Source organism: Thermochaetoides thermophila, assembly GCF_000221225.1.
Source record: "Thermochaetoides thermophila DSM 1495 unplaced genomic scaffold scf7180000011815, whole genome shotgun sequence".
Taxonomy (NCBI): domain Eukaryota; kingdom Fungi; phylum Ascomycota; class Sordariomycetes; order Sordariales; family Chaetomiaceae; genus Thermochaetoides; species Thermochaetoides thermophila.
The window spans coordinates 872,608-887,362 of record NW_006383031.1 but is presented as its reverse complement, the minus strand read 5'-3'; the positions used below and the strand labels follow the sequence as shown (position 1 = coordinate 887,362).

Here is a 14,755-nt window from a genome sequence, read left to right as displayed (position 1 = left end):
GCTCTGTTGCATCATCATTGGCAACAGAATTACCAAGCCTTCTGTTAATCCCATCCACCAAACGCTTCATCACATCTTGCGTCTCTTCCTCCTCCTCCTCACACTGTACCCAGTACGGGTTATACACGCAATCTCGACACTCCCACCATCTCAGCTCTTTTGGGCCTTTTTGCACTGCACATCCCTCCGCGGATTGCGTCCTGAACCCCATTAAACATAAAATCCTATCCTCATGCTCATTTTCCACATCCCCCACACTCTGCACATCGCACCCCTCCCTCCGATAATACGTCACAGCCAACTGCTGTGGCGGGCTCATATCCTTATCCCAGTCCCAGCAGTTAACCGTCTGGATGTCTTCGAACTTACTGTTCAATAGCGGATGGCTTTGACAGCTCCACAGCATCCAGGTGAAGCCGATCCACATGTACCGGTCGCCAGAAAAAGTGATGTGCCGTTCCTGGGAGACGAGATCGATGAAATGAAGTAAATCAGGGTCTGGGGAATTGTCAGCAGCTGATTCAGGCTTATCGTAGTCAAACAAAGGGAATGAATCTTGCGGAAGAAGTGGAGGTGCAGAAGGTCGATGAGGTGGGCAAAGAAGACGTTTTGGAGGAGCGTATTGGACAAGAGGCGGGGTGCGGGCGAGGTTGTAGATCATGGAGGCAGAGTTCTGGGTGGAGTTTGGCCCAGCCTGTGGGGGCGGGCGTGTTGGAGGGGTTGGGAGGGCAGGTATGGGTTATATCCATAGTGTGGGAGTGCGACTAATACGATGTATGGAAGAAAGCGACAGAACGCATGAAAGGATTGAAGGTTGGACTCATACTCCTGATGGGGTCAGACATCATGGTTGAGGGTATGATGTGGTCAGTGTCGGTCCTTTTTTTGGCAACAGGATTGTGAGTTGACACTTGGTAAGTACATATGTGTCAGTCAGCAAAGAATGCCTTCACCTCAAGTGTAAGCACCACATGAAGATGGAAAAAGCCAGTTTTGGCTTTGCTGGCCCTGTAATCCTCGAACATAGAAGAGGCTAGTCGTCTCTTCACCCAACTCAACATGACGAAGCCGACAATACCGGAAATAGGCAAACTGAGTTATTTGAAAGAGTGAGTGAACCTTACGTGCTGGAGAGGTAGAGATAAGGTGAAAGAAGAGACATTAGCACCCCTTGGCCAAGTCCCTCCATGAAACCCCGCATTCACGGGTCGTCCAGGTACGGTACCCGATTTCGCCAGTCAGTGGGTCACAGGGTCCACTTGGTCAGATCTGCGGTTATGCAACAAGGACCCACCTAAGCAGGTTTCCTGTGAGATCTGTCCAGCTCCATTTGGTTAAAGCAAGAGAGCGCAACATTTTGTAATATCTAACTCATAATCATAAAGAACCCTCAGACCCGATATCGCAATTCCGTAAATGGCAGAAATTGCAGGGGTCCAGTGGTCCCGCAAATCTGCCCCACTCGGATCGAAAATATGGGGGTGGGGCTGTGCTCCACTTATGACAGCCCCGCCATGCAGGGGTCATCCAGCCGCTAGCTGCGCCGCAAACCTGGAACAGCAGCACAACACCACAGCATTTCCCATCCTTCGACTCAGTTCACTTCTCATCCTCATGACTAACCATCGTCGCCTTTAATTCACACATACAAGATGTAAGTCACCAACATATTCGCACTGAAATTATACTTATCACTGTCAGGATCGACCCCTCCCTCCGCCTGCGCCGCGCAATCCACCTCAACGATGCCCCCCTCGTCCGCCGCATCCTGCGCACCCACCCCGACCTGCTCCACAACCCAGACCACTCCCTGACCGGCAACGCCAACACTAACCTGCATCTTGCCGCCTCCCTCGGGCACCTCTCTATCGTCCAACTCCTCATCTCCCTGGGCCATGAATCGCCTACGCCCGCCCTCAACGACGATCACCAGACCGCATTAATGCTGGCCTCTGCGGCGGGGCATACTGAGGTTGTACATTTCCTAGCCCAGCATGATCCGAGCTGTATTCTAAGACAAGATATGCGCGGCCGTGATGCGATAATGCACGCCTCGTCGTCGGGGCACGACACGGTTGTGCAAATTTTGTTAACCTACGTCCCCGGCGGGGCCGAAGCCGCGCTCGCGAGGACAGATATTGAGGGAAACACGGCGCTGCATTATGCCAGTGGGAACGGACATCTGTTAGTGCTGAGGACGTTGTTGGCGGCAGGGGCCGATCCGTACAGGAGGAATGTGTGGAACTGGAGGGCGAGGGATTATTGTGCTACGGTGAGGACGGAGGTGTATTATGATAGTCTTGTTCCGAAGGAGGGAGAGAATGGGAACGGGGCCCCTTCGAGGAGTGGGAGTCCGGAGGCGAGGAAGAAGGGATTTGGGGCGAGGTTGGTGGGCCTGGAGGTTGGGGATTAAGTGCGGCCGTGTGGGGAGGTGTCTACCTACCTGTCGTTAAAAGATGAGGGATGAGTTGATGACTTCATAAACTGGGTATCTTTGTTCTGGATTTATGGGCATAGAAATGGCGTTCGGGATTGGTTGTGCTGGAGTTCTGCGTTTGGACATGGGGGCAGAATTAGGCTGGGGCTATCCGCTGATATTTTCAGTCCTGCGAGGACTGGGATTGCATCATTGTATCACTCCGCTGTACTCTACTATCATTTTTATGGAGCTACAATACCGTCAACAACCATTGTCTATCATAAATTATCTGCTTTCTGGAAGCCTCGGAGTGGTACGCTTGCCTGTACCACTCAAGAGTGACCTGATGCATATTACCGGCCATGACTCAAGACCCTAACAACACTAACATTGAGATCCAAGTCTGCGTAGGAAACGTTTTGCTGTTTATTTGTCCTCGGGCAGCGAAGTCAACGTGTCAAAAACACAAACGCATGTTTAATTCACGTGTGTCGAGCCGACTTTTTCAACAAAGACTTGATCCGCTAAGGTGCGTCGGAGACAATGAGTCATGTAACGTGTCAGATTCGCCCATCTAGACATAAAGCATGTGGACAGCCATTGTGTTGAGACGGCTAATCCTTCTCGTAAACGAGCACAGGGTTAAGTGAGGTCTTGAAGCAGATACTGTGTAGGATCGACAGATCGAAGTCACCTTCTGTTCTGGAAAACACTACTTGACAATATTTACATAATAGCCGACGAAAGCGGGCATTTCGGCAAAGGAATGAAGATAATTCAGGCAAAAGAGTGTAACAGAAGTAAGCGTAGAGTTGCGGAAGAGCCTTTATTAGTATTCAAGCATTGAATGCTAAGTTTCCTTGCTGCAACATACATGCCAATATTGTTTGTATAATGTCCGTGTAAGTTGACACATAAAATGGTGCCCCAGCTTGGATGTTGACTCTTTATCAACCGAGTTTGCAGACACAAAGCATCAAGATTAGACTTGAAATACGATCGACCGCTCAGGGCGAGCAGTCAAAAGAGGTAGACGTGAGCTATTGAGCAAACAGCCACGAGATTGAAGTGCAGTCGTCTGAGAGCTTTTTCACGTGCTAGGCTAGGCGAGCGGTTTCACGCTAGTGCTCGCTGGAACAACACTTTCTTAGTCGTGGAGGGACGACAGCAGGGATAGTCCAGATGTCTGGTTGGAACAAATCGTGGCCGAATACGGTTGGTTCAGAGGCGAACGACATATAGCGACCAGTCAGCAATTTCAGGGTTTCTTGAGTCTGAGACAATTCAGTGAGCGGAGTTTCGTCTTCTGCAGGCAAAGGCCACAGCTTCATAGAGCATGGACCTTTATTTCCTTCGTCATTCACGGACGGAGAGGAAATCTAGAGTTCGTTTTTCGACGTTGGATCCAGACAAAGAGTAGCAAGACACATGGTTGTTTCAGGGACCGAAGACAGGAAGTCCAGATTACGGTGAGTTATCGTTGAGAAAACGTCCAAACGGAACTCTGTCTGTCAGTGGGAAAACTCATCAACATACGTGGCTAACACGCTTCTATCAGGAACAGACGAAGAGCTTCTCAATGACGAACTTGCGACGTTTAACCATGGGGCATGTCAGCCCTATTCTGCGAAGTATATAGCGTGTCTTCTTACCAACCAAGAAAACCGACCTCTTTCTCTCACGCTTCACATTCGCTCAGTCCACTTGGGTGAACTTCGACCTCTCAACTTCACTCAAGTTGCGACCCCTTGAGCAGCCTTGAACCCTGGTGATAAGTCTTCACACAATATCATCTACCGACCTCAGTCAACCGACACTCACAAAGCAAGCAATGACCTTCAACTTCAACCTCGGCGCAGGCTTCAACCCGACTTTCGGCCGCGATCCCGGTCCCCCTCCTCCAGGCAACTCCCTCGCAGCGCAATCCATCCCCCTTGACAGCGGCCCTCCTCCCCCTTACACAACCCGCAGCGCCCAAGCCCCCGTCATCTACCACTGGACGACCCAGCCTTCCGGTCCCGGCATCCCCCCAATCACCTACTACTTCACCATAAACCCGTCCAACCCCGCTGGCCCCGTCACTATCCTCTACTGCCACGTGGGCTACCCGAACAGCAGTGGCATGGCGACCGCCCAGACCGCCCTCGCTGCCCAGCCTGCTCAACCCCAAGCCTTCGCAGGCGTAGGCGTCGGACTACCCGCCAACGGCATCGGCACAACCTGGGCGATTGACGCCAACGGCCAATATTATCAGTATGTATCCGGTATCAACAATAGCGGACGTGTCCCGCAACCTGCGCCCCTGATAAACCCCGACTTCCCCGCCGGTAACCTGATCAACTCCACAGGCGGCGTCGGCCTCGAGCCAGGGTACAACTACTTCTTCCAAACGGACCACGCGAACGTCGTGCGGCTGATGTGTCCCACGGAGCCCTGGAAGCTGCAGCCGGGAACATATGACGCGATTGAGTTCATGCCGGTGAAAGTGCCAGCCAGCACAACAATGGAGCAATGGTTTGTGGGGAACGGTGTCGATCACCCGGATAAGAGCCTCAACCAGATGTGGGAGGTGTATCCGAAAGGCGGGGGGGCGTGGGGTTGGAAGGAGCATATTAGGGGGGATGATGAGGTCATGATGAAGAGGACTGTTCGGGAGATGGGGTGGTGTGAGAAGAGGGGGGGTCAGTTACCGACGGTGTATGTGTGGTTTTGGCGGGCGCCGCCGCGGTGAAGGGATCGAGTTGAGAGGAGGGGCAAGTTGATAGTGGTTGGTAGCTTCGTGGGTAGGGCATGGGCGTTGCGTTAGAAGAGGGTGGCAGAGCCGCTCATTTTATGCTGGGGACTGATTAGAATGGATACTGCTATCAGATATGGTCTAGACGATTATTAAGGACAGAAAGAATAATGACTGAATTCTGAGAAATAAACTTTCTTATGGCATTTGTCAATGTGTGTGGTTGTGAGGGTTAGGGTTTTAGCCAACCAATAAGTACGGATTGAGCATACTCTTCATTTTTAGCCGTCCAAACGTTATTAGAACAGTCGGTTTGCGTGTCAAGTTGTCGTCAGTAAAAAGAATTCCGCTTCTCAAGTCGACCCTCAAACAACTGCAACGATTCCACCGTTTTGTTCGTGTTTCAAGTCTTCGAATAACAAGAAAAGTCGACTGATGAAGAGCTTTGAGATCTTGGCGAGCTCGGCATCTTCCCGCCATCATCACGGAGTCCCCACTTGCCCAAGCAAGAAAGGTGGGCTGATAACAAAGCCTTTTATTGGCTGAGGCTTCCGGACCTGGGATGCTTCCGATTTTTTTTAGGGGTCTGCGGGAGGTTTCCGACAAGTTCACTGCTCTCCCTTTTGCCCCGTCGCGTCGATCTTGAGAATTTGACAACTCTCTCAAAACAAGTCGCTATACTTAAAGTCGTTTTTATCTGTTATCAATCCAGCAAATTCCAGGTTTAGCGCGCGTCATCCGGTGGCAAACTGTGCCTTTCGCGATTGCTGCGGGATCTGGCCGAACCCTCTCGCCCTTAACAGGGTCAACTATTGAATCGCAAACACGCCGCTAAACGCCGCTAAACGCCATACACACAAGCATCGGCGGCAACCCGCTTCACCTGACAGTCACCCCGAATGCTCCGAGGATGACCCCAGACGGTCGCAGCGAGCGTCAACGACGGAGAAAGATACCTCTGGCCTGCGAACCATGTCGCATCCGCAAATCGCGTTGCGACGGAGCAAAGCCGATCTGCTCCACCTGTCGACGGCGCTCGCTGCCGCTCCACCAGTGCATTTACACGCTGGAGAACGCTCGCACGGCCAGCAACGAGGCGTATGTACATTTTGATCTTCCTTGTGTTGTGATGACAGCCCGCGGTTGACACCAGCCCACAGTTACATTCGGGTCTTGCACGACCGTATTCGCCGACTAGAACGGCTGTGTACCGACCATGGCATTCCCACTCCTCCCATCGACTCCGTCAGTGACGACGCCCGGTCCCCGAGCGAGCCCCGGACGGACCCCCACTCTCTGAACCCCGCTCCTCGCCCGGGCGAAACTGCCCTGCAGCCCCCAGACCCCCCTACTCGGAGCCTGCCAGAACATGCCCCCTCGCCGGCTGTATCCCGCTGCCGACACAGCGCTGGCACTCCCGAGCCTGACAGGCTTGATGACACAGAGATCAGGACCAGTATCACGGCCATGGGCACGGTCTCCACTGAGGACGATGCGTGTCAGGCCTTTGAAGCTGTAAATGAGTTCTACGGCAGCTCGTCAGCGGCTTCGTTCATGAAGGAAGCTTGTAAGTCTGTCAAGCCCCACAAGCCCTGTCATCCGGAGCAGGGAAGCTGTTCAGCGAGGGTCCCGGATTTGCCTGTTAGTCTCATGCGTCCCGGAGCATCTATTCAGGGACAGTTTGCGTATGCAGACAAGTTTACCCTACCTCCAAGGAGCTTGGCAGATCACCTACTAGGGCTCTTCTTCGAGAAAGTGTACTGGTTGTATCCCTTCTTTCACAAGCCAACGTTTATGCAAGCTTATGAGAGTCTGTGGAGACCAGCACATGAGCAGCCCGCTGGGCCTTCTATGACAGGTCTGGGGCTCGGGAGTTCTCCTGGAGCAGACTCGTCTACGATCGTTTTTCACTGCGCTCTGAATGGTATCTTCGCCATTGGCTGCCAGTTTGCGGATTTGAACCCCAGAGAGAAGTTGACGGCAGTTGAAACCTTCTTCAACCGGGCCAAGGCATTTGTGGGGTTGGACTTTTTAGACATGCACAATGTTGGGGTTGTCCAGGCCCTGCTACTAATGGCCTTATTGCTGCAAAGTACTCCCTTTGCCAGCAGGTGCTGGAACTCTGTGGGAGTGGCCTGTCGCGTGGCTCAGGGACTGGGCTTACACACTGAATCAGGCCGGACTGCCCGTTCACCCCTAGAGACAGAGATACGGAGGAGGACGTGGCATGGATGTGTCGTACTGGACATGTGCGTTCTGCCTGCTTCCCAAGACATGCCATAATCTCATTTTACTAACATGGCAGTAGGATCGTCTGCATGATCTACGGACGGCCGACCATGACAGCACACTTGCCCAGTTTGTCTCTTCCGTCGACAGAAGAATTCGATGGCGAAGAGCGACTACCACCATCAGTACCATCGAGAATGAATTTCTATCTCGAATACATCCGGCAATGCCGGATATTGGGCGAGATATTGTCCAGTGTATACCAGTCATCCCAGGGCGGAACACCAGGACCATATACGGCTGCCTACCAGGAGGATTCTAGGCCCCATGGCATGGATGAGATTCTCAAGCTCGACGACAAACTTACGAGATATGAAAGTGATGTCAATCCGCTGCTGTCGTGGAAGAACCCTTGTGATATTAGTCACCTAGATGAGAGCCGTCAACGGGTCATAATAACCCAAAGGACTGTGCTCAGGGGGAGGTATGTCAACAACCTCACTCAGAGTTCACGAGACAAAACTAACACCGATCTCCTAGCTTTTTGTACCTCCGCTTGATGCTGCATCGTCCAATACTCACCCGTCTTTGCGCAGGGGCAGAGTCCAATACTGCTTCCGAGCCTGCCTCACCCACTCGACCGGACTCCGCAAGCCAAGAATTGTTCAAGTCTTTTGCCTCGGGATGCGCTAGGCTTTGTCTGAGCGCTGCTATGGACCTAATTGAACTGGTTCGCTGTACATACCGCACCAAAACCACTGGGGGATGGTGGTGGGATGGCTTATGTATGCAACTTTGTTTTATATCTCCAACTTTGGGTCTGTTTACTAACAATTTCCGCAAGATGCTTTCACTGGAGGCTTAGCCGTTATCCTAGCCTATCTCTGCCCTGCCCTCGTCGAGTCACTCGACAAGACGCGGCTGGAGAGTGCCTGGATGGCATGCCAGGAGATCTTGACACACTTTGCGTCGTTTAGTATATCAGCCCATCGATCGTTGAAACTCCTGCGCAAGGTTCACGCGGACGTCATGTCCCATGTGAGCTCAGGTAAGCTTTCTCTTGAACTCTTAGTATGGTTATGCCTTCAATTAACATCGTTCTGGAAGACAAGGATCATCCCCCGTCCTCCCGTGCCGGAACAGCCCCGAGACTCTTGATGTCTACAGATGATTCATCAACAAGCGTGAACGGTGTACAGGGAGCGCCGACGTCCCATGCAAATGAAATCGGGCTTGGAGGAGCGAACTTCCAATGGCAGTTCACTGCTGCCGAATCTGAGATGTTTGGTGGCGCAGCTTTGTTTAATTGGGATCAGTCACTTGATGTAATCGCCGGCGGCTTTTTTTGATGTAATAGCAACGGTGGAATATCTATGGGTGTTGGGCTTAGAGGAATTTTGGTTACTTGGGTTTTGGTCAGGCGTGGATATGCGCAGCTCTAATGGATTCTAGGTTCAAATCTCGCTCTCAAAAGAACACCCCAACAGCAGAGCTAGCAGGTCACTAATAGGAGAAGCGTAAAATTGATCTACGCAGACGAATGATGAGTCACAGTTACCTTGTACAGATATGTGCACGAACAGGGTATCGCCAACGCGACTGATGATCGAATGATAGATGGGTTCTCCACTTAAGCCAGACGCAAGATACCCTTGGCCCAAGCAACCAAAAGAGGAAGCGCTGCGGTCCGAGCAGCTAGCAGAGAAGCCACACGGGAAGTTGGATGACCCTTTGTCCACGCCAACAGACCGCTGACAAGTGTGACGAGACTGATGACCCAGAGACCAGTTCGCGGCTTCTTCACAATAACGGACTTATGCTTTGTTCCCTATCGATGCTGTTAGTGTGGACGAACTCAGTAAATCTTTTCGAGACGCACTTACGCTGTATTCCCAGTCCTTCCACACAGGAAACAAGCAAGCATACCAATAGTATGCCTGACTCCAGGGATACGTCGACCCGTTAAAGACCTTGCCACCTGGTCCACGGCTGTACCAGTTGTTGCAGCCTGTCCAGACCATGTCCTTCAGGGCAGCCTGGATGCGCTGGAAGTAAGCCTCTTCAGCTTCATGCTTCACGCAGGCGATGCTGGCGTGACCTTCGAGGACGGGCTTCAGCACGCGAAGGGCATAGTTAATGCCGTTTTCGATGGCCATGACCGCAGAAGTGTGGCCTGTGAGGGTGTTTGGACCTATCGAGACGTTTAGTCAAGAACGTTCATGGGATAAAGGATGGACGCACCTAGGATGAGAAAGAAATTCGGGAAGCCACTCAAGGAGGTGCAGTTGTATGCCTCAGGGCCGCCGAATCTCTCCCAATGCTGAGCAAGCGTCTCGCCCCCGCGACCAACAATCTCGATGTCACTTAGAGCACTGTTGGTATTGAAACCGTTGGCTAGCACGATAACGTCCGCCTCAATGACCTTCCCGCTCTCCATCTTGACCCCGTTCTCCACGATCTCAAGCGGCTTCTCGTTTGTAAGCGTCAGATTCTCTGAGTGCAAGCTGGCCAAATAATTCGAGTCAAAAACCCTTCTCTTGCACCCAATCTCAAAATCTGGGATCAGCAAGTCGTGATACTTCACTGGCGCCGTTTCCCTCATATACTTCTCCACCTGCTTCCTCTTCTTCTCCCTAAACTTTTTCCCCGCCTTGGTGTTTGCAAACCCTTGCCAATCCTCTTCAGCAAGATAATAAACCACTGTTCTCATTATCCTTGTGAGCCCCGGCACCGTCCTGAGCACCGCCTTCCCCCATTCCGGAATCCTGGCATCCACAGGAGGATAAACCCAATGTTTTGCTCGCACAATCTGCGTCAAATGCTTCACCTGACCAACGATACTTGGCACAATCTGTGCCGCCGTACACCCATTCCCAAACACCACTACCCTCTTGCCCTCCAGGCTCACGTCATGTCTCCATCTCGCAGAGTGGAAAACCGGTCCACGGAAGTTCTTAACCCCTGGAATGTCTAGCTCCCGTGGACTCCCAAACTGCCCTGCTCCGCTGATCAACACGCTACATTCGTGTTCAAACCTTCTCCCCGTCTTCATCTCCCTTACAGTCAATTTCCATCTCGCACGTTCCTCGGCCCAAACCGCCCTCTCAACTTCTGTCCCAAACCTCGTTTTTTCCACCAAGCCATATTGTTCAGCAACCCTTTTTAGATACGCACACAACTCGTCGGCAGGAGGCAAAATCCTGCTCCAGTTTGCGTTCGGCGCGAAGGAAAGGGAGTACAAGGCTGAGGGCACATCGCAAGCTGCGCCGGGGTACCGGTTTTGCCACCAGGTGCCTCCCAGCTCGGTGTCGCGGGTGAAGAGGGCTAAGGAGGTTATGCCGTACCAGCGGCGGAGGGTTGCACCGAGGCAGATGCCGGTGAAGCCTGTGCCAATACAGGCGAAGAGGGTGTAGGGAATTTGCCCATTGGAGATGTCTTGAGAGTCTGGGACCGTCATTGTTATGAGTTAGGGATGGAGTGGGATTCCACGAGAGGGTATTGGGGGTTTGGTAAGGAGACAGGAGTCTGAAAGCAGGCTGCGGGATCAAAAAGTTCAATTGAAGGCGCTTGACGTTATGGAAAATGAAATTCCTCGAAAAGCCAGCTTACACCCTCAGTCTCACCCCGAAGATAACCGGTGAACTCCTAAAAGACCGAACTCTTCACTTTCCCCTTCGTGAAAGTAGGTTCATCCCATGTATAACCGTCACAGGCGCAATTGACAATGTTGTCCCGACCCGGGACGGTCCCGCAGCCTCGGCTCCCCACATCCGATGTAACCTCCCCCGGAGCCCAAAATGCGGGGAATTGGAGATGCCAAGCTGCGCCGGTCTCTAAGATCTGGGGTAAAGACTCCATCTAATGTAGTGATTTCGGAATGTTTCCGACGTCGCGAGGACAGAGAGAAGCATCCGATCGTACGAAGAGGGGTACAATGTTTTAGGGTAGGTTGGGTTTGAAGAAGGATTGACCTTCCCAAGGGGGATGGGATCTTCAGAGGGGGTTGAGGGGGGGTTCGGTGAGGAAGGGAAGGGAAGAAAGATCCAGCCTGAGGAGGAAGATGTAGATGTAGAAGAGTGAGAGAAGGACTGCTCAACTAAAGTGCGGTATCATTCCAAAAAAAAAAAACAAGATATCCAAGCAGATGGCAGGAGTTAAATATGTACACGCGCATGTAAATGTAAGCACAGACAAGAAGTAAATTTCAAGAAATCCGGTAGGATCACGCTGAAGACCTAATTGGCCATCAGACCACCAGTCTCATCAATCTTCTGCCGTCCCTTGAACTCGACGTCCATATTCCTGGTGGTGCTGAAGACGAGAGTCCGGAAGAGCCATTCAGGGCCACCCTTCTGTAGCAAGTCGTTAGCATCATCTACAGAGTTGAAATTCAACTCCAGCAGAAAACCTACCAGCATTGTAATGTACCTCATTATTCCGGGAAGGTAGTGAACCCCTCCATACCCACTATATAACGCCTCGACCACCCTCTCACTTACAGTTTCAACATCTAACAACGGTGCGAAAAACTGCGGCTGCTTCGGGTGTCTCGCCTTCCCCGTAAGGAGCGGCGTTCGGATAAAATTTGGCAATAGACACGTCAGTCTAACCTTCGGCGCCTTGTACCTATACTTCAGCTCCAGTGATAACCCCTCATGCATGGCAAACAACCCCGCCTTGCTCGCCGCATAGTCGACCATTTCCGGCGGCGGCACAACGGCGGACATGGAGCTGATGTTGACGATGTGTCCGTGATTTGTGCTGACCATATGGGGGAGGAATTCCTTAATCAGAAGGAAGGGGGCCGTAAGGTTGGTCCGCAGCGTGGCGTCCGTGTCGGCGTAGGTGCCGTCGGCGATGGTGAAGCCGCGGCAGATGCCCGCGTTGTTGACCAGGACTGTTGGATGACCAACTTCCTTGCGGATGCGGGCACACACATCCTCGACGACGTCGGCTTTGCTCAGGTCGGCTTGGTAGTAATGCAGAGTCTTACCGAGCATACCCTCTGGAGGAACCCATGAGAGAGGGGCAAAGTCGACAATGACGATGGTAGTCCTGGGATTGCGTTTCAAAAGGCCTTGGACAATGTGTTGGCCGATGCCACTACTCCCGCCCGTTACGACAACGATCTCCTTGGACCAGTCGGCCCATTCACTCCTGCTGTTGCGCGTCCAGTTGTTCGCGACCCATTTGTTGAGGGTATCGTTAGTGGTTAGGGCGAGGCCTGTGGCACCTAAGTAAAGTGCCAGGCGGGCAAACTTGGGGAGGTTCAGGGTCTTGGGGTTGATGCCGAGTGTGGTGATGTAGTGGAGGAGCTTGGTGAGTATGGCTGCGGAAGAGGGCTGGGAGAGGTAGGTTGCTGCTAGGGCGAGGGGCAGGGTGATGCTCTCGTTCAAAAGGGTTTTGCGTACGGCGCGGCCGAGAGTGTCGATGTGGAAGCCTCCATATTCGCGGTAGGTGGCCATCTTGGTGCAATGCGTGGTAACTAACCTCTGTGACTGGAGCTAGAAGGTTGTTGTGAGGATTGGGGCCAGGGTCAGTCATCGGCTCTTCCTAGGAAACTTATATGGCTTGGGCTTACCTCTAGATATTCCTGATGCCGTTAAGGCCGGTCATTGCGCTTAAGATGCTCTCCACATCCGAACCCAATCTGGGGGTGGACCCGACGGCTATATTAGGCATAAGTCGTTGTCATGTAAGCGATAGGTCCATCCTTTCCAACATCCGGTTATGGTGCAAGACGCTTGGCATTGTGGTCAGTTGGGCGGGACGGGGCCGACTTCCTGAGGTCGTATGTTTTCAGGCGCTGTTGAACTGTGTTTAGTCGTTGACCTCTTCGGTTTTCCTTTCCTCCCTAAGTTGTGTTATTTTCTCTCCATATGGTATCTACCCAACGCTCTTGTAACCGACAGATATGTCAACACTGTTTTGGTAGCAAGACCACCAGAAAGTGGTAGATCATTCTCCATCTGATGTTGAAGCTCTGACGCCAGGTTGTTGTTGGAACGCAGAGACTCCACCAATTTCTGGTCCCCGTCCCCAAGGCCTACCCCCTGGCCTTCCCAGCGGACAAAAATCGTCCCGTCCTCGCCGAATTCCTCGGCATCTCGTGCGGCGTTCATTCTCCACATGCAACTTCGCGAATGGGTGGATGTTGGCTGCATCCTATCCCTACCGGCTAACCCGAACCCTAACCGCCTAATCAAGAACAAAGTTGGATCTACAAGCTGATGACCCTAACTCTAGGGAACCAATATTATCTTTCTATCTTCTGTTGATTGCTCTGTTGGACGTTGCTGTGATGTTGAGATTTCTGTGGCTTGTGATGGTGGTGCAAGTGTCGGACGTGACGTTTCCTAACGTTGGGAGGTCAGTCGAGCGCTTCATACATATCCACAACCTGCACCTCATGAACGCATGAAACGTTGCTGCTCTTTCTAAGTACATATAGTCAGAATGCGTGATGGAGGGTAATGTTAATGATGACTCTGGGAAGCTGCTCTAAGTGAAGATTCAACCAAGTTGGGCTGAGAAGGAGAAGACTTGAGGGGCAGAAAACCGAGGAGCAGAGGGCAAAGCCTGCAACGAGGTGGATGGCCACCACGACTAGTCAACCCTGCGGCTCGCACGACAGGTGGTACTGGGAGATATCTCCCGTATACAACTCGTTCGAATTGGAATTGAGCTGTCAACGGGACCAGGCAGCACAACCCTGCGCTGAGGTTAATCGCCTAGTCACGCCACGAGATATCACAGCGTCACTGCACTTCAGGATCGCAAGCGAAGACTCTTGGCTATGGAAGCTTGGACCACAGTAACAGATCTACCAGGAACCATCCCTAACTTTTCAGTCTACTATTTTGGCCGGTGTACTGCCCAGCTTAATTCCAACTCGAATACGTAGAACAAGTAGTGCATGTATGGGTAGTTCTTCGGAGCCACCAAGCTACAGGTGGTGGGGCACCAACCATTTGGTGCTAAGGCATATACCACAGTAAAGGCATCGCCCACCTAGCCTCTCTTCAGGTAATAGGCAGTCCGTATGGCTAACTCAACCGGAGAACAAGATTGACAAGGGTGTAATTAGTACGATGCTTGACGACCCCCAAAGCCCACTTCTCCATGCTAAACGCTTCCCACAGTTCCTCCCGATCTTTGGTGCCACACTCAGCCGCCTTTCTAACCGGAAGCCCACTGATAACTTATCCATAACTCTTTGCCTCTCACCCTATCAAACAAGATTCTGTCCCCTGTGCTCTAGCTTGCTATCCTCATTTTCCGTATCCTCCGAGTCTTCCTTTTTGATCTCGAAACTCGGATAGGAAAGCACAGGTTTTGGTCCCTATTCAAAACGGCAAGCCCGGCATCAGAGA

General features: G+C 52.2%; 4 protein-coding genes across 4 annotated transcripts; 2 read left to right on the top strand and 2 right to left on the bottom strand.

Annotated features, from left to right (window-relative positions):
• Positions 1–1,059: 1,059 nt before the first annotated feature.
• Positions 1,060–2,413, top strand: CTHT_0018610 (uncharacterized protein; the record flags this gene model as incomplete). The annotated part of the gene is made up of 2 exons (XM_006692293.1): positions 1,060–1,109; positions 1,702–2,413. The coding sequence occupies 2 exons, from the start codon at positions 1,060–1,062 to the stop codon at positions 2,411–2,413; spliced, it is 762 nt and encodes a 253-aa protein (XP_006692356.1).
• A 1,837-nt stretch (positions 2,414–4,250) lies between these two features.
• On the top strand, positions 4,251–8,834 carry CTHT_0018600 (putative fungal specific transcription factor; the record flags this gene model as incomplete). Its single annotated transcript, XM_006692292.1, has 7 exons — positions 4,251–5,116; positions 6,015–6,251; positions 6,314–6,720; positions 7,012–7,402; positions 7,462–7,805; positions 8,227–8,430; positions 8,803–8,834. The coding sequence occupies 7 exons, from the start codon at positions 4,251–4,253 to the stop codon at positions 8,832–8,834; spliced, it is 2,481 nt and encodes an 826-aa protein (XP_006692355.1).
• A 178-nt stretch (positions 8,835–9,012) lies between these two features.
• CTHT_0018590 (uncharacterized protein) lies at positions 9,013–10,839 on the bottom strand (the record flags this gene model as incomplete). Its single annotated transcript, XM_006692291.1, has 3 exons — positions 9,013–9,210; positions 9,266–9,573; positions 9,624–10,839. The coding sequence occupies 3 exons, from the start codon at positions 10,837–10,839 to the stop codon at positions 9,013–9,015; spliced, it is 1,722 nt and encodes a 573-aa protein (XP_006692354.1).
• A 778-nt stretch (positions 10,840–11,617) lies between these two features.
• CTHT_0018580 (uncharacterized protein) lies at positions 11,618–12,847 on the bottom strand (the record flags this gene model as incomplete). Its single annotated transcript, XM_006692290.1, has 2 exons — positions 11,618–11,734; positions 11,882–12,847. 2 exons carry the CDS (start codon positions 12,845–12,847, stop codon positions 11,618–11,620), a joined length of 1,083 nt encoding a protein of 360 aa, XP_006692353.1.
• Positions 12,848–14,755: the final 1,908 nt, after the last annotated feature.